This window comes from Lagopus muta, chromosome 5 (genome assembly GCF_023343835.1).
Source record: "Lagopus muta isolate bLagMut1 chromosome 5, bLagMut1 primary, whole genome shotgun sequence".
Taxonomy (NCBI): Eukaryota; Metazoa; Chordata; class Aves; order Galliformes; family Phasianidae; genus Lagopus; species Lagopus muta.
In genome coordinates, this window is record NC_064437.1 from 17,271,131 (window position 1) to 17,296,637 (window position 25,507).

General features: G+C 36.0%; 1 protein-coding gene across 5 annotated transcripts in view; it reads right to left on the reverse strand.

Annotated features, from left to right (window-relative positions):
• The window catches only part of DPYD (dihydropyrimidine dehydrogenase), a 327,299-nt gene that overhangs the window by 264,645 nt on the left and 37,147 nt on the right, over positions 1 to 25,507 (reverse strand). For all 5 annotated transcript variants that reach the window (XM_048943871.1, XM_048943873.1, XM_048943869.1 and 2 more), the window contains exon 3: positions 10,744 to 10,826. In XM_048943871.1, the coding sequence (XP_048799828.1) occupies positions 10,744 to 10,748 (5 nt within the window). In that variant the 5' untranslated portion in view covers positions 10,749 to 10,826. The remainder of the gene's footprint in view (positions 1 to 10,743; positions 10,827 to 25,507) is intronic.

The following is a 25,507-nucleotide window of genomic DNA, read 5'->3' on the forward strand; positions in this document are numbered from 1 at the left end:
AAAATCTATCATTCTATTATTAGGATTATTTTTCAATGAAAGATCATTGAATACTTAAGTAGAAATGAAGCTCCAATCTTCAAAAATCTTGTACTCTAATGAAATTTACCTTGCACTCAATTTTGATAATTGGAAGTTATCAATATCTATCCAGATTTTTACTTGGTTACAGATTACTTAATCAAGTGCTCATTCATTTCATATAATTGTAGCTTTATTTTTCTAAATGATTTGTCTCTGAAGTTTTCTTTCTTCTTTAGATTTTAACTATTCTCATCAATTTTGAAAACCTGGTTGTTAGCCACTTATTAAAATGGAAATTTTAAGAGCAGTTGAAGGTGATATATCCATACATAACTGCAAATTGCACATCTAAGCTCCCTGTAGGAATTTCTGAAAATCCCAATTGAAGGATGAAAAAAATCGTTGAGATGTGTTTCTGAAATATGTAACTCAAGCTGTAGTCTCCCAAGAAATTATGGTTTAAAGCGATACAAGGAGCACCCATGCCAACTCCAACACAGTACACGGTGGAAGACAGACCTTGTCTTCTGTCATTATCATGCTGCAGGCATTGTTTTATTGCTGTTATAGTTGTTTTTACATACTAGGATAACACCTTAATCTTGCTCCAGTCATATTTTCCTACCAATTTATATAAGAATATGCAATGTAATAAAAATGATCTATCCCTTCCACCAAAGTCTCCACAAAGTGGCAGCAAAGAAACCTGAAATCGTCCCTTAATAAAAGTAACTATCACAAAGCTCCCTTCTTGAAGGAAACATCCCAGTTTCACACTGGAAATAATGGAAAACTAAAAACTTGATTATTATTTTGTTAGATTAGCATACAAATGCAGCTATGATTCCAGATGATAATAGACAGCAGGGGACTTGGGGATGGGAGTAGGTCTCAAGTATTTGTGGCTTTTTTTATTTGAAGACATAGCCATGTTTAGATCTCAGTTCAAAATTCAAAGCACAGCTCTAGTACATAGTACATAAAGATGTCTCTGTAGCACAAAGTACTGAATCAGAGAAAGGAAAGCACATCCCATCCTACAGTGGTGACATGAGTTATTTGCATAGTAGCCACAAAAGTAATAATTACACTGTAACTCAATGGGAACAATGGTAATTTCACAGTAGCTTGTGTTGTTGTTATCACCCTATATCCTGATAACTGTGAAATTAATTTGTGGCACCACTGTATGTGTCAGCTTTAAGCTGTTCCCTAGGTAACATTACGCTACCATAGAGAAGGAATGCTTGGCAATAAAATGGGTAGCAGCAGATTGATTATACAAAAAGAATCTTCTCTCTACATACAAATAACTTGGCAATCAGTGAAGATGAGAAAAATCCTTCTCCTAAAAAAAAAAAAAAAAAAAAAAGCAATAAATGTAATTCTATTAACTGACCATTATCCACTGACTGAAAAAATGCAAAGGTAAAGCAAAACAAGCAGATTGTACTTAGTGCCTTTGACCCATTGTTCTAACTGCAGCCAGGAAGCAGAATAAAAATGCTGAACATTTCTTCTCCCTTTTGCTAGTCATTTTCCACATTAACCGCTAAATGACAATTTAAGTGCAAATACAGAGCACTAAGTTGCATACTCAGGAAGGCAACAACAGCAAGTTATGTTTTCACTAATAATTCTAACTTCAGCTAGAGAAGCACTGTCCTTTGACCTCCTGAACACTCCATGTTGTTAAGCGGTGCTACTACCACAAAAATGAACTTCCACACTGAGTATTGAGCATAACGGATGACTTCTGCCATGCATGGAAGTGATTATAAGTTTGCTGGTGAAAATTCCATGCAATAAGAACCGAAGCTCAGGAAAACATTACATTACAGGATTGAAGAAGGGAACATATTTCGTAACAATAAATAAAATGCAGAGTTTAATCTTTCAAGTCTGCTTGGGGATGCAGTAGTTATGCATGACATTGGATGGAAGATAGATAATTTTACAAAGATTTGGATGGCTCTTGCTTTTAATCCAGGCATGTTTACATAGCCTTAGAAATCCAAGTTGTAACACCGTCTTTCACTATATTTTCAGCCGTAAGAAAAAAGTGGCAAAAAAATCACAGCATGTTACATACACAGATGCAGTGGTTCAACTGGAGTTTAGTGACAGAAAAAGCAGCACCTCTGTGTCAGTGCCAGTCATCAAAGCAAACCAAGGTGTTGAGCAGATACTCTGATCCAGGATATCTAGGGACAAGCATGTTTTGTTGCTCTGTAGTTTTGATCTTTATCTCTGACTGATCCTCCTTTTGTGATTGCTACCATACAATATTGTTCCCAAAACCCCTGACAGGTGATGTTCAAATGCGTTGAGTTATTTTGTATGTGCGGGGGGATATTTTACCAACCTAAAATAAAGCTTTCAGAGCTCTAAAAAGCAGCTGTAGGGGCATCAAGCCAGCTTGGAAGGTCTCAAGTGTGTATTCTTCATTAAATGTTGGCACATGCCATGCCAAATTATGTCACTGCTGAGAGGAAAATTTTGACCAACCTATACTCAATTATTCATCTGGAAGGCACTCTTGATCACTGCTGCTACATACCAAGTTCAACCTGTATTCTTGCCAAATCAGCACGTGCCCTCAATCCACTCAGCTTTCACTCTTCCGCCCCTCACCACTGTGTGAGCCAATTCCAATGAACAAGGACCCTTAGACCCAGACAACATTTATAACACACTTTTGCAGCCAGCAAGCTCACTACATTAACTGCGTGGACAGTTGGCTTGTGCTCTTGATGCTGGTAGGAATTACTGAAGGATTCCCTTTAGTACTGATCCCTTCTTCCAGTCCCATTAATAGCTGTCCACAGTTACCTCTTTGTTAGCCCAGTGCAGAGCCTTGATGCTTGGCTAAACCACTACTCACTTTTCCCTCACACACAACGCTATCTCCTTAAAGAGCATTGGCCACGATCGTTGAATGTTTTTTTTTTTTTATTGTTCTTTTTATTTTTAACCTTGTGATTCTTCTGGTTTTTTTTGGTTTTTTTTTTTTTTTTTTTTTTGCATACTTATACATGTTCAGATGTCAGAGCTGAAACTACCCCAATCAGCTGAAACAAACATACTTCCTGCAAAGATAAATGCTGCCAGTGACAGTCTTCCACTTGCTGGATCAGTGCTGTCAAAGGCATCCAGAAATACTTCAGAAAAAGACGCATGTATGGAACAACAGATCTTTGGAAAGCTTTAGAAGCTAGTAGCAGTTACTGCTTTTACTGTAAATCCAAACTCAATATTGTAAAGAACATTTCTGTAAGTTATCAGATGCTTTTTCTAGACAAAAAGATTGAGAAAAGTAGTAGAATTTCTAAAAAAACATTTAAGATTAGAAATGTTCCCTTTATAAAAAAAATAAAACCCAGCAAGTGCAGAGCTGGTATTATTACCTATAGCAGCACTGAAAAACCTGCTCAAATTAAATGATATCCTCAACCCAGCTCTCACAAAAAAAAAAAAACATCAGGAGCTGAACACCTTTAAGGACCAATTGTTCCACATTACACTTTAAACAAGCTAGAAGATAGCAAGGAGGAGCTTTTAGAAGCATTCACATGCTATTTAAATGTGCATATTTTCCTGACAAATAATTCTTCAAAAATGTAAATAATATTAACACACCTGCATGGCAAAAGGTGACAATGACAGAACCTTCTAGTAGGATGCAGACACTATGGAGCAGCAGCAGGTAACAAAGAAGGACAATTGTCTCAGCCCTTCCAATGACTGACCAGTGGCAGTTCAAGAGGAGTGCAATCTCTATCCAGACAGATGCTGCTCCCTCAGCTGCCAACCCTTAAATGAGCCCTCCAGGCTCCACCCCCTCCAGTCATTCAGACACATTACTTGCCTGCCTTCTCACCTGATGCTAAACCATTGGGTTCTGGCTGTGACTTGGCAATTTTCTGTAGCACCTTTGAGGGAATTGTAGTGGGTTGACTGCTAAACCCAGTACAACAGTAACATTGTCTGCCTTTAAGTTAAATATCTGGGAAATGGCTCTAACATGATGGAAAAGATTAATAAAAATTATACCAAGAGCAAAAATTATAGGAGATTCTTATCTAACTCTTCACATCTCATTGGTAAATGGTAAAGTCGCTATTGAGAAAGATACCGCGCAACCTCTGGTTTCTTCATACCTGTCAAATTGCCGATTTGTTACTACCTCTCTAAGCATCAAGAAGAAATGACACAGCCTGTTGACATTTTTTTTCAAATAATCTGACCAAATTAATGGAGCAGTTCTTTCAAGTTTCATCAGATTCAGCAGGCTACTGGAAGAAGAATGTATGTGAGCTCTATCCATATATAAATTATGCTCAATTGCTAAAAGTGCAACATTGTAAATGCAGCATCTACAGAGACACTTGTTCAAATACCTCTTAGAATACTATTATGTCTCAAAATTAAGATACAAACTCTTTGCAATGAAACATCAAATAGATTTCATAAAACAATTATCTCACACATTCAACCAGAGTTGTTAGCCAGCACATGAAGTCTTAGAGTAACTTCCACTGCACTTCCAGTCAACTGTAAACTTGATGCATTACCTTGGAAGAATGCCACATTTTCCACTGTGCTAAACTTACTGAAACAAATAGAAAGCAGCATTTCTGCATTACATCCCTACTCTACTATTGTGTAATTGGACCACACTGCAGGCACAACACTTTATTTTATAAACACTGAGTTACCATTATCAACTTGTGGTTTCACACTCTCAGCACAAGAATAATGAATTCTTATCTTACACTGAGAATTAAATGAATATGATAGAGAAAATATTAAAAGAGTTACATTTCAAACTTCTGTTTGCAGCTATAATTTTAAGAAAAAACACATTTCATATGTTATTACATTGTTATACTAAGTACACAGTAAAATGTTCAGCAACACCAACATCAAAAAATTTCTCAGGCCTTTCCAGTTTAGGGGTAAATTCTCTACTCGCCTGATACCTGAGTAGAATTTTTAAAAATTATTATAGAAGGAATATACAGCTTTACATTCACTAAAATAGATATATTTCAACTAGAAAAGAGCAAAAATATCCAGCAGGAACTATGCAATAAGTAAATGGCTTCCTGTATTAGAAATTATCTGCAACTAGATGAACAGTGGTCCTCTCCTGGAGTATTTTAAGCATGATGAACAATGTTGTTCCCCGTGACTTTGCCAGCTAAGGAAGGTACCTCTAGAGTGGCTAGGAGTCCAGTGACACCACATCCCTAGAACAGCTATACCCACTTAAGCAAGCCACGTGGCATCCGAAGTGGTTCAGGGCTTACCTGAGTGCCAAACAAATTTTCAACAGCAAACTGATAAAATATGTTCTCCTTTTAAGTAGCTCCTTTTCAGCACTGCAGATGGAAAGTGTTTCTCCAAAATTTTGTAGTCAAATAAGCAATGGTACAGTACTGATATTAGTTTAATATTTTATACAACTAAGTTATTGAAAAAAAATAAAGAAATAGGGTCTTACTATTTAAATTTAATGTTCCACCAGAACATTGCTTCATTGAAAATCTCTTCTTACTCTCCTAAATAGCCTCAAGTATGTAAACAGGATTTAGGTTCAGAAGTCCACAGGGGAAGCAGAGATTAATTCTGATGAAAGCTAAGTATCTCGGGACACACAGTTGGACCCAATTTAATCTCTGAAACGCCTTCATCCCAGTAAAGAAAACATTTCTAAGAAAATGAAGACTTTATTTTTTTTATAAATAAATATATATTTATATCTCCAGAACCCCAGCACCCAGTATGGTATAAAGTAGCAAAAAAAAAAAAAGTATGTATAGCTACTAATTTTCATTACAACTAAAGTGTCCTAAACAATTATGATAACTATGATCTGCTGACAATGAGCCAAACAAAGCAGACATCACCAGATGATAAAGCATTTCTGAATGAAGATTATTTTATCCTTAATACCAGCTCTGCTTTGTATGCTGAAGTCCAAGGCGAATAAAGTCAGAGATGCCCAAAGCAATGCAAAGCCCAATGACTTTAGACGGGCATGATGGAGATAAGAGGAAAAGCTGATCATATTATCAGAGATACTTGAAAACTACAGTAAGTGCCTGGAAAGAAACCAGAGCAGATATTTAAAACAGTATTTGTAAGGATGGACTGCTTTTTTGAGTACGTGTGTAGGCTGACTACAGTAGTGATTAAATTCACAACTTGCAGATAAAACAGCATGAGCTTCCACGGCTTGAACTGAAACACCAGGCTCCTTTGACAAAGCTGTGACACACCCAGCTTCTGTTTGTGCCCCAGACATTTTTTTAAAATGTCTAAAATGTCATGAGCCCCCTTCTAACTAAATTGTCCAACGCTCCACAACATAAAAGAACAAATGTCAATAATCTACAGAGAGCCATTGATAATGGTAGCAAAAAAAACAAATGTAAGAAATATTCCTAAAACCTTGCATTTTAAAAGTAACAAAAAGGGAATCCATAGAGGGAACTCAAGATTTTCTAATGCAATTTTCTGCTCTAACAGTTTGCAGATGAGTGACTATTAGTCACTGAAAAAGGTATGACACTGCACCCACTGCATGGCATCTTTGGAGTCTTTGTGGTAAGCCATCTGCCACAGTGGTTTTCAAAACCTCTTTCAGAACCAACATCAGACAACATCTCCTGCAGTTTGCTAAAAGCAAAATTTTTGACTGTCATCCATTTTTTTCTTTAAATTATAAAACTAAATGGCTCAAAAGCAGAAACAGGCTCCCTCACCCTTGAAGTGACACAAAAGTGAGGTGTTTTTTTTTCCTCCTCTCCTCCACAAAACAGTTTGCAGGGACAGTGCTGATGCGTTTGCTGTGCAGAGCAGATGCAGAAGCCCAAACAAGTTCCTCAGTATTTTGTAGTTTGCACTGCACACTTGTTTTTTTAAATCCCCAGGCTTCAACTGCAAACTAGTGTGCACTCATGAAATCACGGAACCCCTTACAGTGCAATTTCTTTGGGTTTTGCCCAGCCATAGAAACTATTTGTCAAATACATCTGAGAGTCTAGACCATATTAAAAGCAGCTTGATTATTACTAACTCCAGCTTATACAGTTGTCAAGACAACAGAGTGAATATCATCATTAACAGAAACTGCTTCTATAAAACTGGAAATCATAGCTGAAGCTTCACTCCCATGCTCACATTATCCAAAATATGCAAATATATGAATGCAAAAGAAAATTCCAAATGAAGTTTGATGCCTTTTTAGACTGATCTAAACAGACAAGTAAACTTTCTCTCTTCTTTCCCACTTGTAAATATGAAATGTGTTTAAATCTTTCTTTATTAACACAGAGACTGGATAAAAATATTCAGCTTTAATTTTCACTTGCAAAGCTTTCATGCATACTAATTCAGCCAATGTTCACAAGACAGATCGTAGATTTATGCACCTACAAGGAAGACCCATTCACATATATAACATCTCACCAGTCTCACTGATGGCTCACTGCCATAAGCCACCACACTGCCAGACTCACAGGATGCTACCCACTGTGGCTCCAGTTGTCTGACACCAAGTTCATGCAACCTATAGTAGACATAGGCCTAAAGCATATTGCCAGTACAGTGTTCAGGAGCAAGGTACCATAATTTAAGATGCAACACAAAATGCATTGCTTGTCATGAAGCCATGCCCCTCAGGAAGTCTACAAATGGCCAATAGTCTGTGCTGCTCTTCAGAGGGCATTCACATGCTCACAGAAATAAGCTAACAGGAATCTCATGAAGTTCAAAGAAAAAGAGGTATGTTATATCCTGCCCCTGGGGAGGAACAACTGCAGGCAGCTGGCATCTGGAAAGCAGCTCTACAGTCAGATCCTTCTGGGTCTGGAGGAGAAGGTGAAAGTCATCCAGCAACACCTTGCAGCAAGGCCAGCAGACCCTGTGCCATGCTGGGCAGTGCTCAGCAGCAGGCCGAGGAGGGGGATTTACTTAAGCTTTGTCATTACATTAAAATATAATAAACAAAACTTTTAGACTATATTAACAAAAAAACACACACAAACTGAATTGAATGCTTTATAGGATAAAGCAAATAAAAGTAAACTGAATTCTTGCAATACCACTCTATCCCAACTAATCTCATTATTTGATTCAAGGTCTAAAACATTGCATGAAGTAAAACTAGAGAAATTTCACATTTTATGATTTTCCAGAAAGTTTCTTTTTGTATATATTTAAATATAGACAAGAGCAATGATTTTCCTCTACTCTTTAATTTGAATATCATCTGAAGATCTGGAAGAAAACAAGACCCCACTAGGTTATTGGTGTTTGTGTGATGCACAGTAACATTCATAAGAGAGAAATATACTGAAATACATATTAAGTTGACCATTTTTCTCAAAGAGAAATTTAAAGCGGAAGGTCTAGATCCAAACAGGAGCACTAGGGAAAAATGTTCATTGTTTCTCTCATCAGGCCAAACAGCAGTACTACCCTGGGAAATCAGAGAGGATTTGGGCAGACTGCCCACTCAACTTATGGCTCATCTGAGATTCACCTATATCTGCTTAGCTATCCAGCTAGGATTTTTCGTTGTTGTTTTCATGTCCATATGATTTCAGTGCCTTTGTGCAACACAGAGCCCTCTCTGCCTTCTTCCCCAACCGAAAGGAGGCAAGTGTCTCAATACCTGTGTCAGCAAATCTATATCCTCCCACACCTGATCCAAAGTCCACTACAGCAATGGGAAAGCAAAGTGAACTTTCATCTCTCAAAGATGTTGGGAGACTAAAGTAGGTTGCAGGTAATCTTGGATCCAAATAGAAAAAAAAAAGCAGCCATCAAGTTGTTGTGGTTTAACCCAGCAGATGACTCAGCACCACACATTTGTTTGCTTACCCTCCCCTTCCCAGTGGGATGAGGAAGAGAATTAAAAAAAAGCCAACAGAGTAGAACCTGTGGGTTGTGATAAAACTGTTTACTAAGATAGAAAAAAGGAATACAATAGTAGTTATGACTGCATATTATCTACAAACACATAAGCAACGCACAAGAATTCCTCACCATCCTCTGATCAACAAAGAACTACATTACATTGAGGGCAATTAAGAGAACTCCAGCACTGCACAATATCTGTCAAACTTTAAGATCAATTACTATTCCTCCAAATGGTTTGTATGCTACCAAAAATGACCAGGATACAAATGTATGGGTTAGTAGTGTGCTTTCTATTTTGTGCGATGTAGAAAATTCTTGTGATCTTACATGCTCCTTGTAACAGATGCATGACCTTTGAAACGCTCAAGATCCCTCCTCAAGTGAATGTTTATCACCAAAGAGCTGTCAGCAACCAAGTTTTTAAAAGATTAACTATGCTGAGTCATGTACTTCAAAACACCACAAAACCACCCATGGAATGTTGTTACAGGAGACCAGCGACAAGAAATCCAGCTTGGGGAAAATACTAAAAGTAGCTTCACACACCATATGTTCCCTAAATCTTTATTATAAGTCATTTTTCATTTACTAGCACTACAGGAAAGATCTATGTATACGGGGGACTGACCACACAGTCAGTCCTTTAAGTGTAGGAAAGAAACAAAGAACAAGAAATCAAAATTAGAAAGGCTAATGACTTTCAGAAAGGAAAGAATATAACTGGAAGGTAATAAGTAAGGCTTTTAAATAGGCAGGTTACATTTCACACAGTACCTTTACAAACAGTTATTCATAGCAGTGTTCATAAGCCAAGAGCATCATGAACATCAAGTCATTCAGAGTCATGAAAATAAAGTCATTCATAAATGTAAAGGGATTACGAATAGAATCAAAGCAAATGGCTTTAGTTTTTTGAGTTTCTCCTCAATATTACTGTTGTTTGTACTTTTTACTGTGCAACTCTAAGAAGTTACTTATATCAGGCAAGTGAAATGATTTACTGTTTATTACTACCCAACTTTCAAAACTTAATAAAGCATGTTTGCCCAATTTTATCACACATAAATAATACTAAAATTAATAGTCTTTCTTAATGTATTTAGGAAGTTATTTTAGAAACTCTTTCTCTATTCTGCCTCCTTTTATCCATGATCATTCCCTATTTTGGGCACTATAGCTCAAGTTTCTTTGGAGTCCTGCACCAAAATACTCAGCAATGCAAATAAGGGCAGCAAGAAAAGACTGACTTACTGACAACTTTTAACCCCCCTCTAAAAAGAATTAGATGATATGAAAGTATTAAGCAGAATATGCATCCCTACAGCATACGAAATACCAGGTGCATTTTAAAATTCTATTAACAAAACCAAAATCATGTAAAAACAGTGATCTGAGTACACAGGCCACCAAATACTTAAAAATCAAATCCAATTTAGAAGCAGGCACAGGTTTGTTCAAACAGCATTGTGCAATTTCTTTAACACTTACAGAATTTAGACGAACAATATTTTCATTCACTCACAGTTTAGTATAAATATAAAGCAAGGCACCCCTTAAGCATTTTAAATAACAAATTAAACATTTACGTTTTTTACTGTGCAGTCAGGCTTAACATTTATGCAGCTTCAAAACCAAAGTACAGCCTCAAGGGAAGCCTCTCCACTGACAAATTAATACCTTAGAGAATAGAGCTGAATGGTGGCAATGAACTCATTTGTTCCCCCAATAATGAAGAATGACTCTTTCTTTACCACATCTGTGACTGTTGCTATGGTGACCCAGACTTACCTCATTGCTTCTCGAAGTGCTCCTCGCTCACTAAGAGTCGTGTGCTTGATGTCATCAAAATTATTTTCTAGTTTCTCACAATTCTGCAACAAATGCAAGAACCCATGTAAGTCTCTGCAGCAGTATATTGTACATGTATTACAATTGTCCAGCATCATGCAAACAAAACTGATTTATATTATGTAATCTCACAAATTATGCATTCTGTTTTAATTATACAGTAGTCATTAAAAAGGCACTGAGAACTCAGAAACAAAGTAAACATGAATCTTCTTACATGGCTGTCATGGAAATCTTATAAATGTTCCATAATTAAATGTATAGATTTATCACTTAGAGAAAATAAAATTCTCCTTTACAAATACACAAAGCAACACAGCATACAGAAAAGAACAAAATCCTAAATGTGAATTGAAAATAAGTCATGAATTCTGTCCCAATGAAACATGCAGTGTTGTTAGAACAAACCAAGCTTTGTTAACACAATTCTGAATATGGTAAGAACTAAAAAGATTGTTTATAGAGACCTCAATCACTTCATATATTTTCCAGATTAGAATTCATCAATATTTCTAAAGCTGATATGAAGACAAACATTTTGTGACAATAAAAGAAATAAAATCTCCCTATCTTCTGTTGCTTATTTTTAACTGTGCAAATGGTTAAGTTACTTCAGAGACACTTTCCTTCCACTCCCATACAGGCAGTAAAATTGATTCAGAAGATACTGAGTAAAACAAAAATTTGCATCTGTACAAAGTGATTGTGAAACACAGCAGATGAGTTCTCTAATCATCTGCATCATCCATAGCATTTTATACGCCCGAGGCTCTGAGGTATTGCCGTCCTCTGCAATGCTTTCTGCCAATACCAAAACTTACCTCTGGGAGGCATAACTTCGCCACATGGGTTGAGAAGCAACACAAGTTGCAAGCACCATTAGCAGTTATCATCGCTAACAACTAGAAAGGCAGCATTATCAGGCTCTTTAAATAGAACATGTGAACTGTTAGTTGGTCATACGCTTCCCCACATCTTAATATCTGAATTAATTTTGAAGTCCATACCTAAAGTTATAATAAATAACTTATCTATTATTTCTTGTGTATTGATTCCTTATAGTTATACTCAATTAGAAGTTACAAGAGCATTACTGGAGAGGAAATAATTAGATATTTGTCAATGATCTAACAAAACATCTTAATTTGTCCAGTTATTTCTAAATTCAATTTTAGATGCTTTAATACAAAGTTTTAATACTTCAACAATACGTTTCTGAACAGTAGAAATGAAGAAGTCTACATTCAGAACTCTCCATTCTTCTCTCCCATACAAAAATGAAAACATAAAATTGTTAAGATTTGGAAATACCTCTAAGTTGATCTACCTCCAATATTACCACTAAACCATGTGGTTAAACACCACATCAACCCTTTCCTTAAACATATTGAGGGTTGGTGACCCCATACCTCCCTGGACAGCCTGTTCCAGTGCCTTATCACTCTAAGACAAAATTCTTCCTAATATCTGATCTGAACCTCCCCTGGTGCAACTTGGGGCCCACTACCTCTTGTCCTATAATGCATGACTTAAGTAGCAAATCTTATGGCTAATCTGATATTTTTGTTTATATTACAATCAGATGTCCTTTGTATGTCAAAATCCTACCAAAAAATTCAAAGGGATTTTACCAAACAGGTAAGCTCATTTAAAAATACGCAAAAGAAACCCAAACTGACAATGCTAATATAGAAAGAATTCCAGATTTATCAGTACTAAACTGAAAGCATCTGTGCAAGCATACAATCAAATTTCACATCCTTCAGGAAAACAGATCAAGGGAAACAACATATGGAATATTGCTCCAAGCACTGAAAGACTAAAGCCCGTTTATTAACAGTCTTGTGCCACTGGCAACTCACCACAGGTTCAGGAAAATCTGAGCATCATGCAGCTCATTTCTCTTGACGTTATGATATCAAGCATGTAGAGAACTGACAAAGGATCGAAAGCTCACAAGATTTTATCAAGCAGAAACCTAAATCCTCTCTATATCCTACAATCTAAAATAACTGATGGTGTCTAAGTGGGAAACACTAAAGTAAGTCACTCAATCCTTTTCAGTTGGTGTTTCCCATTTGCCTATATGGACCATTCTGTATTAATCAGTTGAAGGGCAGCAAGGGTGGCAAGCTCCTAAAGAAAAGTCTAATCACATACATTTGCACAAATACTCCTTAAAACAAAACACAAAAAACCACATAAGAATATGGAAGTAAATAAAAAACACAGAACAAACAATGGAACATAGTTTAAAGATTCAAATAGTAAGTGTTATAATAATTCATTTGGGAGGATGATTTGTTTGTTTGTTTTTTGTTTTGTTTTTGTTTGTTTGTTTGTTTTTTTTTTTACCAATTTCACAAGCTGTTCTAGACAATATCACATCTACCTTTCTCAGCTACCTTCACCTAAATAGTTCCCATCCAAAGTACAGCAGCTGGAAAGCCAGTAGTTTTGCCATTAGGAAAAAAATGACCTAAACACTAAGGCAGATGCAAACCCACTAAAGGAAGATGACCTCACAGTATAATCGCTTACTGCTTAAGTATTGAACAAGTGAGCAACTACTGACAGTAGCTACTATTATTTTCTAGTTACAGGTGCAGTAATCCAGTAAACCAGCGTGGATCTCCCAATGAAAAGAGAACAGCAGTCTGAAAGACTAAAAATAAGCACAGCTACATGTCTATTAATGTTGTTTCTTCATGGGTCTGAGCATCAGTTTGCACAGTATGTTTCTGGGCATAGATATGTTTTTAAGATATCTTAAAAGGATATCAGTCGATAAGAAAGGCCCCAATATGTATGAAATTCTGAGCACAATAATACTCTGAAGAACACATAAATGGTGAAACTTCAGTAGACCATGACCAAGATGAGTTTTGCATTTGTAAATATTAAATCAGTAGCAAAACCTGCACTCATTTTATTATTCATGTGTAACACGATGGAAAGTGTAGCAGTGGCAGCAGAGTAAGGTTCTAGGCTGCAGCAAGTGAGAACTTAGTCAAATGTAACAGCCATGGGCTCAGAAATAAAGGAAAGAAGCTGTTTACTTTAGGAAGGCTTTAAATACACAGGGATCTCCAGCAAGATACCTTTACCCCCCACTGGCAGCCCTTAAATGAGGTTGGGGAAGCAGTGGATCCCAGCTCCCCCCCTTCTGGTCACCCAGGGGCATTACATGCACCTAAGCTCCCCTGAGTTGGCCCTACCTTCCATCAGGTGCTCAATCACTCCTTCAAGCCATGACTTGCATTTCTTCTACACCATGCTACTAACTAGATTAATATGTGTATATACATCTTGCAAAGAGCAGAGTATTTTGGTCCATCATACTTTACAGATTTAAGTATAGTGAGCAATTAAACCCCTAGGTGTTCAGTTTTCAGCAACAATTCAAGTAGAAAATTCAAAATACAAACAGTGAAAAAACTGATTTCAGAAGCTCACAGCCAATTAATTTCTTTGGGTATAGATAACATCTAGAAATTTTAACTCTGCAGTTGAATAATTATATTTTACTCTATACCTCCTGTATGCTATCACTGTTGGCAGATTCATAGTATGTATGACACTAAACTAAATAATACCTTGGAGAGGTTCAGGATGAAAAATAAGTAGACAGATACAGTTAGGGACACTGCTATCATAAATCAAACTATCACTGCATGTCAAAAAGCCACAAAAATCTAAATACTTTTCCTATAGCATAAACACTTTGAAGTTTTCAAACGAGCCAAAAATCAAGAGAGAGGGGAACAGTTTTGATACATATAAGTGAAAAGCTTATTGATCATTTGAGATCTTAACTAAAGCTACATGATAACTAGTTAAAAAGGCAGGTGTGCACTAGATATCCACAAGTATTTGGCATTTCATACAGTGTACTGGTGGAGCATCTAATCAGAAATCAGAAAGATGAACAATGAGAATATGAAGATAATGAAGAAGCAAAATTAATGCACGAATTGGAAAGCTTCTTTTACTATTATGTTTATAAGGCAATGACTTTCTTACTTCAACTTATTCCTGTTAAAAAAGCAGTAAGTTTTTGGAGGAGGAACTATGTGCTCATAAATCTATTTTTTCAGACATGGCAACTGATAATTGTAACATCCTGGTATCAACTTCATAGTATTCTGTTTTCAAAAGTCTGAAGTCAGCAAATACCAAGTTGAAAATACTCATACTTGTTGGTACTTGTTGAACTAACCAGTTAGCTCACACAAATACAAATATTCACTATTTCTAAATACAATTCTAGGATTCTAGAAAAAGTGAAGTCGTACACTTAAAAAAAAAGACTCTAAATGTTTGTCAGATTAGTTTTCTTATTTCCCTGTGTTTGTCAAGCCCTCTTTTCTTGACTTTGTCAGAGAAAGACAATTGTTGATTTGGGCTAGTGGATCAAATGCACACCTCAGAAAACAAATTTGCTCTATTGCCAGGTTTCATCAATGAAGATCAGCATGAAACACAAAAGCATTGCTGTGACAGGCCTAAAACCTTCGAGGCCACAATTTAAATTCACCCATTCTGCAATACAGCTCTGATAAAAATGACCCCACTTCCATCAAAATCAACTACAAATCTTCCATCCAGGCAAAGAAGAACAAGATCACACTGAGCCATATGCTGCTCTATCCTGAAATACTTCACATAAGACTTACAAAAGCATTAGTATTACAGATAATGTCTTGGACACATTTCTAGATAGTTGAGAAATAAAATCTTTTGATCTGACAACAGAGTAAGACCTATTCTAAGACAGCCTGCAACACCAAAGTAGAGTAGATCTTTTATCCTAGTTGATACACTGCCAAATCAGAAGCCTTACTTAAAATACCCCTCCCCCCCTTTAAGACAGAAGTTTTTAGGTAAGGAGAACTGCCAAATTCTTAGAATTTATTGCTTCCACATGAACTTTGGAGAATTTCTAAAGAAGCCTATTTGTAAATATAAATCTCAGATTTATTTTTACTGTTGAACATTTTCTGTATGTAAACCATAAGAAATGAACAGCAACAAAGTTAAGAGCAGAAGAGCTCTCACCTGTTAAGTTTTGGTTTAGGACCAATACTAAGAACACTTTTTTCCTCTCATTTTTTCATTTTTCCTTATAATATGTTAGAAAAGTTCTGACAGAGTACAGTATCTCTATTTTCTAATGCTCATACAACCAGTTTTTAAGATCTTTACATTGAATGTCTTCACATCCAGACTTCAGATTGCTTAAAATGAAACTGACTGAATCAAATGGTGAAGAACATTGCCATCTCTCTCTGATGTTTCAGTTGGCTTCCTTTAAAGGCGGTAGACTGTAATGACAGATTTCCAGAAGAAAAAAAAACTACACACATCACAAATTCTGGCCATGTTAGCCTGCTCTTCTGAAGATATTGACTATACTGTAGAAAGGATTTCTTTTTCAAAAGCTGACTTTTTTCAGGGGCAGTATAAGAAGTGCAGAATGGTTATTTCCATATTGATCTTTTTATTTATATATAAAATGTTAACACCAATAGATCAATATGGAAACATGTTATTCTGGAAATCTGAACTATCAGCAGAAAACTTTAGAAATAACTATCTTGTGTTTTACAAACCTAAAGCAACATTGTAATAGTAATCTAAACTGTAATATATTGCAGCAAAGGATAATTATTAAGGGAAAACACAGCTGACATTTTCTGATTTACGCACACAATCAGAGATGGAGTCCAAGGACTGTGACATAATTATCTCCATGCTAACAATTTTTGTAAATCTCTTGACAGAATTTTTGCTAATTTTAAAATGCCTTCTGAAGATTAGCACTTAAAAGTGTTGGGGAAAATAGCACAATTTATTAGCCAGGGTATAATTGTAAACCTTCCAAATACTCATTGTGAATATCATTTAGACAGTAACTCCTGCTTTAGCAGCTGGTATATAAGACTCCTGTTTATCGAGTCTTGAAACAACAGATAGAGTAGAATCTAATTAAACAGGATTACATGCAAAAGAAAAAATATTAAAAACAGACTAATATACAACTGCTATGAATTTGGAATAGCACATCTAGTTCTTTTGATGTGAACTCATGAAACATTGTGCTTTATTACAATAAAACCTTATGAAATACTCTTACCAGACCTCTCTTGATTTGGAACAGACTGTCTTTCAACACTGAAGCAACACAAAAAGCTAAATGGTTCCATTGATCTCCTCTCACAGACTTAAGCACCCATCTGCTATTGGATAAAATGTCTTTCTGTTCCATTTATTATAACATTGATACGGCAATTTATTAAAGTTACTCAGTAGCCACTAGCAGTATTTCACATAGGAAGCCCCTTTAAACTATCTTTGTATTGAGCAACTAAACAAACTGGATGCGAAGGGGTTTCCAAAGGGTTAATAGCATTTGTTTCATCTACAGAGCACTGTGGAAAGCTAAACAAGAAAGCAAAAGGACCAATTGATTCTATCTAGAAGATGTTACAGTCTACACAGTATCACCTAAGCTCCTCCATTCCATTTGTTACAACTCATTCTCAAAGGGTTCAGCCCAAACAGCGGTAAAGTAACTTCAAACTGATACCTGAGCAATTGTCCACAGAAGATAGATATGTATTTTTAAAAAACATATATTCTTAATATCTGAAAGTATACTGAGCCCTCAGGTATTTATATAACACTGACAGCACGTCATTCATAATATATGAACATTTGTTACAGCCATTTTTTCCATCTTGTGACATAAACATATTGGCCAGACAGGCTCTTGGAAAAGTACATATATTAATATACCAAAAATAGCAGGCTTCCATCAGAAAACCACCCCTAAGTGTTAGCAATCAAAAATCAATCAAACAAAATATTAAGTAGAACTGTGGGAGGCTGTAATCAATGCTTCCTTAGCATAACCATATTAATTCTTTTCAGTTTCTTTACAGGAATATTTTTAAGATATACAAGAATATAACACATTTTCTCCAGAAACAGAAAAATATTGGTAAGGCAGGATTGAAACTCCAGTGCATGAGGTACTTTCTGAAATTCTGCAATTGTATTTTGTTATTAATTACCAGAAATACTGCTCATGTAATTCTGGAGCGGAAGCTGGCAATTTCAGAGTTTGTATTGCTCCCTCAGCTTAAGTGATACATATAATCCTTAAACACAGGTAATTATCTGGAAGATTATTACTTACTAAACATACATGACTTTTTAGTTTGCCATGTTACTGGGACTATGAAAGTTCTTCTGATCTGAAATGGCACTTTGCAAACTTCCCTTTCATGCTGTTTCATGCAAAATTTCAAGCGGCAAATTTATAACAGCCTTTGTGTTCACATGAGGTACAGAATCTTGTTTGCATTCAACCTGCTGTTTTCAGAGCAGATGCAGACACCACGTGTTTCGAGAATAACAATACATTTAGTAGGAGCAATATGGGGAAGACAAGTAAATAAACGGAAGATGAGTGAAGACATAACGAAAGCACCAAGCACAACACAGAATAGCGGGCAAAAGAACTAAAAAAGGTTAAAAATCTGGAGTCATGCAAGACAGCAAAGGCACAGTAGAGACAGAGACAATCTCTACACAAGATTTCTAAATACACTATTTTCAATTGACAATGAAAACTTAACTGAATAAAATTTATCAAGAAAACAAATACCCAAATGCCATACACCCTTCTAGTATTTTCCTGTACCTCAACAGATCTTGCTTTTCCTTCTGCATTCTTTATTCTGCATTAGCAAATATTGTTACCCTGATTTACTGAGATTAAATAAGTGAATGTGAAGAGCTGAATAATATTGAGGAACAACATTTGCACAGCTCATAACATGGAAAAAAATAATCTTAAAAATGTAGATAGAAATGCACTCCTCAGAAACAAATTGTGCTCTTGACCTTCAACAAAGAGCACAAGAGAAAACACATACTCAAAAGCTCAACCCCTTTTCTTTTTTATTTGCTCCTGTTATTTATTTTTAAAGAAATGGAATGACCAAGAATTTAAGGAAATAATCCCACCTATATGAGAGTACCAACTTACAGAATCCCTCTTATTTTCCATCCACAGCAGTGGAATTACTGAATATAAAAGCTTTCCAGAAATTAAAATTATTATTCACACAGCACTTGAAAACACCCAGGACAAGTATTATAGCCTCAGGTCTCAAGTCCATTTACCACCCACAGCACCTAACAATCCAACACTTCAGTATTACAGTGCATCCTCTTTAGTTCTGTGCTCCATTTATTGTCCTTCCTTTGGAAGTTTTCATGCTGCCACCTGAATAGCTTTCCTCTCCAAACTGTTCTGGCCTGTCTTTAGACACTCAGCATTATTGTCCTTGTTAGCATCTTTAAAACTACCGTGTTCAAGATGGGGTGAGCAACACAACATGCCATGCAGCACCAAGCAAACCCTCTTCCCTCAATTCTCACGTACCAAGTGCATCCATTTTACAGAAGAGAAGCCTGGAGCAACACTCCTGCTATAAGCACTGTTTGGAGAAGTCCAGTTCAGTCTCACCTTCAAGACACAACACAACTGAACAGCTGTGTATGCAGCACAGCTCCTGCTGGAGTCTCTTAGCTCTCATAGCATTTTCCTCACACAACTATGTTATTTTCAAGTCTAGAAATGGGGCCAGCTATTGCCAGAAAGGAGCTTTCAGTTCCCAGAACGCTGAACAGGACAGAGTTGTTGCTTGTGCGTTTAACTTGGGGAATCTGAGCATCCCATTCCTTCCCTGCAACCAGAACTTATCCTGGTGCCCTCCGTGCAATTACCCACATTTTACAATAAAAAGCAATAACCTAGTTTTGAAAATGCTATTTTCAAACTTACACCACAATATTTTCTAAATAGCACAGAATCTTAATATGAAGTATTTTTCCTTTCTACAATTAATATTGGACCTACTAATCAACCTCTTGCTCCTGAGCATCTCCACAACCATTGCACATGTGCAAGCAGAGCAATAGGAGAGATCAGGGCAATGGCAAAGCAAACAAACAAAAATTATCCTTTTAAACAATTACCAAATTTTTTCTTTTTCTTCCTGGAAACATCATTAATTTCAATTTCTAAGCCTTATTCTTATGCATTTCCCCTATTCCCCTCATGTATGCCATGTTTAAGATTCCAGTGTTTAATTTTTATCCAGTCATTTTCTTTTCTTCTCTTTTTCTCCTCCTTCATTACTTGGATTTTTTCCCCTACTGCTCTATTTTCCCTTGTTTAAATTTTCCCCAGTCCCTTCTAATTATTTCACATCTTCTGCTCTGTTTCACTATGTCACAGCTTTCCCTTGCCTTGTTTTCCTTAATGCATTCCTTTATCCCACTCCTGCAGCTCTGTGCTCCCTTCCCTACCATAAAACAGCTCCAAGCAGGACACGCAGCTGCAGAACAGAACCAAATCACTCATAGGGCACCTAGAAAGGCCTGGTGCCTCCCAGAAGCAACCACAGAGGGTCCCACATCAACTGCCACTTAAGGGTGCAGGTAAGTGCAGAGAGCACTTAAGAAGGAAAAAATTCCAAGAGTGAACAAACAGCAGCACTCGTGCTGCCACAGAAAACCACAATTTAACTGTTGGGGGCTGCCTTCTGCTTTCTCAACTATGCTGCAATGCACTAATACCACCAACGGTACAACTGTGAAGAAGAACGTTAATGTTTCTCACAGAATTTCATGATACGTACACTTAACTACTGTAGCCTCTAAGGCTTTCCCAGGAGTTGTACAGCTCATTGTTTTCTTACACTCCTGCATAGCCGTTGCTGAAAGCTTTGCAGCAAAGTGAGTAGTTGCTTTTGTACATTATAGGAAAAGTGGTCTAGGCACTATAAAGCCAGAAAAAACAGTGAAATTATTAAGGAATTCTGTTCCTAGAGCTGATAGGAAGAATCTTAAAAGCTATTCAATATCTTATTTCCAATTACTTCAGATGTGACAGAAGTAAAAGTTAAGCTTTACTTTTTATTCTTTATCTCTTCCATTAAAAAAAAAAAAAAAGTTTGCTGGGCTCAGTCTCCAAAAGATAGAAACAAATGCCCATTATGTCCATACTTTTAAAAACGTCAGTGGTTCAGCATCAGCCAGACAGAGTTTCAAGGATAGGTACTAAGATAGTTTCCCCTGTCCTTTTGTTCCACAGCAGTGGAAGATTTCATCCAGTCAGCAGCAACTTCCTCGAAAGAAAAGTCTTCAATTTTGGGATTGGAATAAAAGTTTTTCTTAGGAACATTTTAAGGGTACAAGGACTTCTGGAATGGGAATCAAGAAATAAGAAATGCTACAGCAGAAGATAAATGCATAATTTAGCTGAGCACCCATCTGTGATGAAGTCCTAAAGAATGGCAAAAAATATTCAGCTTAACATCCATCTTTATGAAGGGCATCAAAACCAGTGCTATTACTTGGGAATTTCAGACATAACTAAATCTGTCCCAAAGCAGCTTGATGTCTGCATAGCTGAGCACTGGTTGATATTTAGAAGAACATGAATCACAACGCATATCTTAAAAAATAAATAACATTTAACAGTATCAGTCTACATCATACAGCTATAAATCATTACATGGTAAGTAGAAACTTCAAGCAAAATAATTCACACAGGACAACCTAACATTCAGGTAGAAAATTCCTGTTTATTAATCTTATTCCCACAGCAGTGTCTGTAGGAATTCAAGGCTGAAGGGTACACAGAGCTGGATGAAGAATGAAGCAGAACTCTAAGTGATACAGGCCATCAAAAAGCAAACTATGTCAATTAACTAAATTCAAAAATAGCTTTAAAGTGTTGCTCTTCCAAGACTTGCTTTGACCCCTTCACACGCATGCTTTAAAACACAGGGTTAATTACTTGACAAAATGCTATCTTACATAGAACTGCTGTCTGACTGGGAAGTGTTCATGCCGTCAGCAGCCCCACAGCTTCATACTTTACATGCAGCCTTTTTGTGCTGTGTGTGGCCTTAATTGAACACCATTCAAAACCATACTTGAAGGCAGAACATATTTTTCCTGTGATTGTTTCAATGGCACTCATCACTTTGGTATCTTAAGTGATTTAAAAGCCATTTACTCATCTGTATTCTACAGATATCCTCTTTTGACAGATAGCAATCAGCACAGAAAAACTATGCAATAACTGTGAGCATGCCATATCAGACATCTATGGTACAAAACTCTAAAATACATAGGAGACCAAAAGTGACAACTTGTGCTAATGGATTTACTCCCCCGCTTTTATGTTCAGTTGCATTATGCCATCTTTTGCATGTGCAGTTAGATGTCCCTTCCCCACTATCACTACAGCTAGGCCACAGCACAGCATACCTCTGCTCTGAACATTAGTAACATATTCACTCTCAGCCTTTATTTTCTGGCAGCAAAAGGGTATCTTCATGTTATTATGCTAATGTTACCCACAGATTATTAAAAAAATCCATAATTCCCTGAGCACAACAGTGTATAGTTTTGTTCTGCTACACTATCCACGCTCTTCTAATCTCATCTCAATAAACAGCCCCTTGATAACTGACAGTTTATTGGGATTAGTGAAAATAACAACACACCTTATGTGCCTAGCACCACCAGAAGCAGTAGGTCTGATTACTCCAATACCACACTTGACTTTTTTGCGTTCTCATCCATTTGATGGAACAACCACCCTATAATCAACTGGTATTTCTAAATCACCTTCTCTCTTAATTTCAACTATTAACTCCTAGCCATCCTTATCCTCAAGCGCTTGGCTGTGCAGTCTCCTAACGGCACTATGAAATCTATTCTTACCTTTTATTATTATTATTATTATTCTAACTCCAAAGTTATACAGTTCTTCTTCTGATGATAAACTTCCTTCTGTATTAACAATTCCTGTCGACTTTTTTTTGTAACATGCTCCTAATATTTATGTCAAGCTCATTAATAAAAATATTAATTGATATGAATCTGAAAACTGATCCTTCCACAAGCTCTGTTAAAAGCCCAAGAGCAGCTATTTCAGCAGTAGACAGTGTAATTTCCTTAAACCAGGTCCTTATACACATTGCTATACTAATCCAAGCAGATGATACTTAACTAACAGCTTGTCATTGCATCACGTTCTACCCTTAAGAGCCAAGAGAGCAAAATGTATTGTGATTTATCTACCATTTGCTTTTAATACAAGACTAATGGAGCTACAGCTGCCCATCAGCTCTTTTTAAATATAGAGATAGGATTGACTATTCTTTAAATATGTGCAAAAGCACACAGCTTGATTTATTTAACAGTCTCACACTTAAGCCTGAAACTTCAAATGTCAATTTTTCTGTGATTCTTTCATGGTCATTTTTCTGACCTACTGACTTCAGAGATCAAATTTCTCAAGTTTTCCTCTGGCCTGCTTAGGGTAATTTCTATTTCTGGACTTGTTTGCCCATTAGCCATCTCTCGTTTTAGTCTCATTTTATTGGAAGTGAGACAACAGCTTAAAAAGATTTCAGACAATACCTAGGACATATAATCCTATCTTCACACAGGTTTTCCTTGTTCTTTTAAATACATAGCTTTAGAACCTTTTACTATTTGTTTTATATAGCTGAATAACCTTTTACTATTTGTTTTAATTTCTTTTGCCAGGTGTGAATCAACTTGACTTTTCAAAGTTATCGCTTTTTCCTCTGTACTTCCTGCTTTGCCTATCAATCCCATTTTTCCTCCCTTGACTTATCATACCCTTAATATTCTTTTGGAAACTGTTTCTCACATTAGTTTGAAACTCTTCCTTACAAGCTGGGACGCTGATTCCAAATAACTTTTTATGTATTTCACAAAAATAACAACCTTCTCAAAATTCACGCCCTTGAACAGGTTAGTTCAATTCAAAGATCCAAATAGATTCATCTCCTCAGTTTTACAAAATAATAACTTAAAATTTGCTTATTCTACTGCTTAAAAAGCTTGATTAACATTATTTCATGTGATTGTCTATTCAGAACATTAATCCTTGCTAAATTTAAGACTCCAGTCCACTCAGCTTAACACGTGACTTTATCCCTTCTGATTTAATGACTGAAGTTTGTTGGTTATTAATCAAAGAGTATCTGCACCTTACCATTATTAGAATGTGTGGTTTTTTTAGAAAGTTCAACTGTCTGACAATAATTTGCCTCTCTAATAACATTAAGCATAGAAAGTTGTGAGGATAACAGGATGAAAACAGTGGACTTCACAGATGTTGGATCAGCTGAAAGATATACTGATTGATTAAAAAAAAAAAGCAAAATAGAGGGCAAAACCAGAAAGACAAATTAAATACACATTTATTTCTGAGCACAGCTAAGAAAAAAAATGTGCTTAAGAGACTTTTGTGATGATACCACATCTCCCCTATGGCCTTAAAATCAAAATCATGGAAGCAGGGAAACTAAGATACACACTTAAATATACACATTTCTAAGTACAAAAGCTAAGGCACTAAGAAAATTTCAATTAGCAAAGAATGAGAAGCGAGAAGATTGTTCTATATAGATGAGAAGTAAGAATTAGGAGAAGTAATTTATTTGGATTGGCATGTATTCAACTTATGGCTTCAATGCTAACCCCTCAATTTCTCTTGAGTCTTAAATTTTTATCTCACCTTTTAAAAAGTTTAAAATTTCCTCCTTCTCCATTTCCCTGACCCCACCAACATTACTCTAGTAGATAAGTATATTGCTTTCCTTCAGATATCCAAGAACACTTTTCAGCAATTGACAGAAAAGTAGGTTTTTTTTCAGTAACCTACTTGCACACTGGATATTGTTTTTAAATAGACTAATTTATTATTGGCTTACAACAACAAAGTGCAGAATACTTATTTTAAAAAGTTAAGATGTATAAAATTTATATAAAACAAAAAATTCAAGGATTATAATATGCATTTCTTTGAGCAAGGATAAATGTTATCATATATGAACATGTAAACCACTTTATTCTACTGAAATGATTGTAAATGCCAGCATATGGTATCGATACGAGGAAATGCAGAGTAATTAGTTAATCTAAAAAATGCATGAGCAAGAATTTGACTGCTAAATGATTAAACTGGTACATTTTAAAATGTATATTAATATTTAATTATTGACACTGTGAGAAAAGAGAAAATCTCTTGATGTTACTTCTTATCTCTTTCTGATACTCAAAGTAACCCATGTATTATTCATATGAATAGTTTGTGCATATACAGTCAATCACTAGTTATATAAAAGAATCATTCTCAAATTCCCTAATCACCTCAATAGAACCTAATGCAATATTTTCCACATTTGGGAATCAGAGTATTTTATTTAAGAAATCAGCCTGGCCATGATGAATACAGTGCAGTCTGAGCAGACATCAGTTCAAAGAATCAGATGTCAAAGTGCTCCCTCTAATGTCCCTTAATCATCACACCAATTAGTCGTTGAATAGTGATGTGATTAAAAAGACTGCTGCTATCCTACACCTATTCAGACTAGTAGATTTCTACATATGTTCTACCAATTAATGTTTGAATAGAGCAGCGATTAGAGAGACATCTGCCATTGTATATCCATTCAGAAAAGAGCTAAGCTTATATATTCATATGCAATGAAGACAAAAATAAATATTTGCAAAGGTAAACTGCACATTTAGATTATATATATAATTGAGTTGATTTCTGTTAATAAGCATTCTC